The sequence below is a fragment of the Poecilia reticulata genome, linkage group LG12, assembly GCF_000633615.1.
Source record: "Poecilia reticulata strain Guanapo linkage group LG12, Guppy_female_1.0+MT, whole genome shotgun sequence".
Lineage (NCBI taxonomy): Eukaryota > Metazoa > Chordata > Actinopteri > Cyprinodontiformes > Poeciliidae > Poecilia > Poecilia reticulata.
The window spans coordinates 24,443,914-24,447,710 of NC_024342.1; the positions used below are offsets into that span (position 1 = coordinate 24,443,914).

At 38.4% G+C, this 3,797-nt stretch overlaps 1 protein-coding gene across 1 annotated transcript in view; it reads right to left on the reverse strand.

The window, feature by feature from the left end:
- Positions 1-1,057: 1,057 nt before the first annotated feature.
- phf24 (PHD finger protein 24) overlaps positions 1,058-3,797 on the reverse strand; it is a 14,239-nt gene continuing 11,499 nt past the window's right edge. The window contains exons 5-6 of the mRNA XM_017307738.1: positions 3,570-3,647; positions 1,058-2,349 (exon numbers count right to left, since the gene is read on the reverse strand). Coding sequence (XP_017163227.1) covers positions 2,253-2,349; positions 3,570-3,647 — 175 coding nt within the window. The 3' untranslated portion in view covers positions 1,058-2,252. The remainder of the gene's footprint in view (positions 2,350-3,569; positions 3,648-3,797) is intronic.

The following is a 3,797-nucleotide window of genomic DNA, read 5'->3' on the forward strand; positions in this document are numbered from 1 at the left end:
CTTTTTTTGGGGAAAAAAATTATCTTCACGCACAACCCTGGCCATCTGGATGTTCTGTGGGGTTCGACTCTGCCTTGCATTGTTTCTTAACTTGAATGCGAAACTCTGCGTAAGTTTCGTTTTATTGGCAGAAAACTTCAAATATCTTCAATTTGGAGAAGTTGAGCTTTGTGAATAAATGTAAGTTCAACTTTACGATCCGATTCTGTGAACTAAAAAAAATTATTTTTGGTTTATTAACTTCAAAATACGTCATAAATCAGTATAACTGAAACGATGAATAGTTGCAACATTAGTCTGAAATTGAGACTACGGTATACACACAGAAAGCTTTGAGACAAACATTCTAGCTGTTTCAGTTTTTATGGTGGCAGTTTGCATCGCTTGCAGTCCAGTTTGCTGTGAGGACTGATGAGATGTAATTCCATAATTAAATTAAGGGAAGTTAATAACAAATCATGAAAACCTCATTCACCCCTGCCACAAGCTGACATGCTTGCATAACGTCCAGGATCCTAGTTAGGTGAGGGCAAAGTGTTGATGAGCACAAGCCATCTGTCATTCTGATTGAATTAGAGGAGCAGAGTAGTTGCTACAGAAAGGAATTGGTGTTTGGTGACATTCTTGTTTTGATCAGTCATGGTTGCCACCCTCAGTGAAAAGACCTTTCCTCTCTCTCTCACAACCTGCATTACTGTCTGACAACTGTCAAATAAAGGCCACTAAAGCCGTCACAACCTTTAACTTAAAAAAGTGAAGTATTTTAAAGTAGGCTTCAGTTACTGTTATTTTATTTGATTTTGTGATAATTCAAGTACTAGCACTCTTACCTTATAGCCATAAGGTCCTCACTTCTCAGAGGTCTTTCTTGCTGGAGATTGCATGTTCTCCTCATACAGGCGTGGGTTCTCACCGGGTACCCTGGCGTCCTCCCACAGTCCAACATCACTGACTATTAGGTTAGTTGGTCTCTCTAACTTAGCACCAGACAACACTTCAGTCCCCACAATGCATTGCTGCATTACAGCCCATTATGAAAGCAACACAGGACACAAACTAAAGTGTAAATTCCAAGTGTTTATTACAACACTGTGACATATCTCTTCAACCGACAAGTTTAAATCTTATTTCTACACTTTATTCATTAAAAGAACAAGGCATACATCGTTCATATACACTACACAATGTCCAATGCCCCARCGGTTTAAAGGGAAATCTCATTTACACTCTTTCAGTCCATCTTTTTCCTGGCAACCCTTTTCTTTTCTCTCAATAGCTACGCCTGTTAGGAAAGAAACCCCATTTCTGTCGCATCTCACTTTCTTTCACTAATTCATTACAGTGTTTATGTCAGACAATGATTAAATTTTATATCATTCTCACGGTGCAAATATTGTGATTAGAACGAAACAAGCGATTGTTTTTACGTTGTCATAGTGCAGCTCGGAGAGCACAACAAAAGCAATAGGACTATATGGCAGCATATATACATATACGTACATGTCACTTTGAAGGTTAGCTTTCATTAAYGTTCACATCCTTTTCACAGTTAGTATTTCAGAAGAACACATATTCTTGGATGAAACTGGGATAAACAGAGGATACGTCTAAAGATACAGGAATAAATACAGCTTTAATGAATAATAATTTATATTGGTGTGTGTAGCAGTTGGCTTTTATTGTATGTAGAYAGCAYTGATTMRCCAGGGGCTCTGATGGTGAACTGAAAACCCAATACAATGTCACGTGTTTGTCATAAGCACATGGTGAAGYTTGAAGTAAATACTTGGAACAGAGCAACAGCTTGTCACACTAACGAACCCACTTGGAAATGTGTGTTATTTACCTCAGATGGCATTTTGTCACTTTTAGCATCCTGGCTTTTAATAGAGACACCCAAAGTTTCAGAAATTTCACAAACCGGCTAATCATGAAGAGGGGTGGCTGTCCTTCCCATCGTATCTCTTACGCGTTTTGGAAACTGTTTGGTGTTTGGAGCTGTGACAGCTGCTTCCACTTGGGGTGTCTGTGTATCAAACACATTCATGTTGCCTGTGTTGTTGTGCTGAAGTGACACTGGAGAGGAGAGTTTCTGATGATTGCTTCATTCGCTACTACCTCTTGGTGCTTCAATCGGTTTCCTCAGTCTCACTCGTCATGACATCATGTCGGCATGTTTATCTCTTCCCCCTGTTCATCCGTGGACTACGTCGCTCTTCCTCTCTCTGCAGGCTGCACTGGAGGAACCTGGACTATAGAGGCATCCGGATGTGCATGGCAGAGCTATTAGGCCGAGCTGCCAAAATGTAGATGGCACTCTCGCTTAAAAAGTCTGCCCAGGTCAATGGCCTATTGCATTTAAGAAAACAAATAGTTACTTAGACAGCTATTACTCATGCTATAAAATTATATTATGGATTCGTTTATTATTATGTCAGGAAACTTGTTTTTTTTTTTTTTTGTCTTTAATGTAAAACATTGAACAGAGAACTAAACTCTTGTTAGTACATGTTTGTAGTAAGGAAGGTAAAATACAGGAGGAAATTAGTTTGCTAAGATAAAACCAGAATAAAACTCAATGGTTTTCAATAAACAAGGCAKGTTCAAAGGAGAAAACCAAAATGCTCAACCCTSAGAAATCACCAGATCAGCTTTATTGCAGGAGGATTTGGAGATATGGAGGTGGGAGCATCATGTGRTGGARGTGCATTTGCATCAGAGACAATCACTTAAATGGTGATAATGATTTTTGCACACAGCAGCCATAAAGGATTTTGAGGTCCRGGATTTGCTGATCACATTTCCTTTGTGTCTAAATTGTAAACTASAGTAGTTTCTGTTGATTTTTCCAGGTTGAGCCTCTGAAATTCCAGCTTCCGAAATCAACTGCAATGCAGTATGAGCAATGAYTTGTCTTGGGAAGTTTAAAAACACACAGCATTTATTTWTTTTTTATGTTTYTAAACAAAAAAACATCCTACTAGTTTTAATAATTTAAAAAAWATATATAATTTTCTAGTTCATAAATAGGATATAAAACATGTCCAAGAGGGATCATCTTACAAAGGATTAAACTACCATGAGTCCAAGTAATATAGTTAAGAAGACCATCAGGTCTCTGTCTTATGCCGCTTGATGCTTTGAAAATTAGGTTACAAAAAATGAAACACACTTTGTTAATTAGTGCTCTGCCTAATACAACTCCCTATGTGCAATTAGGAATCCCYGGAGTAAGCCRCAGCAGTGGCTGTAATTATTGCTGAATCATGTATARCATAAAAAAGTCCCAAACATCCTGTGATTCCAAAGAGGCCGTGCCTTCATGTGGTGTTGACGAGTCAAAAGCGAGTCTGATGCCATTTGTGACGGCAGTTTAGCTTGAAGCGGGCTATGACTGTCCTCGTGAACACTTCTGGGATTATTCGTTTTGCTACAAATAACGATGCTGCCCAGGAACAGCCTACAGTCAAGRTTGCATCCGCCAATTAAGCACAGAGTGTAGGAAAAGTTTCAGAGCATATCGTTTCCCGACAAATATTTAGTTTTCACAAAAAAAAAAAAGTACAAACCTGTTTTCATCAGTCTTGCTCCTTTCGCTTCCAGAGCTGGCTGGACTGCTCTCACAGATGGGCCCAACATGACTTATGCTAAATAATGAAACAGTGAAGGAAAGCGTAACATTGCATTAGGAGATGGCAGCCTCATAAAAATAAAAATAATATTCACTGGCATAAATGAAACATAAATATTTTCAAAACTGGCAATGTTTTCAAAATATTCTAATTTCTTTTCAATTA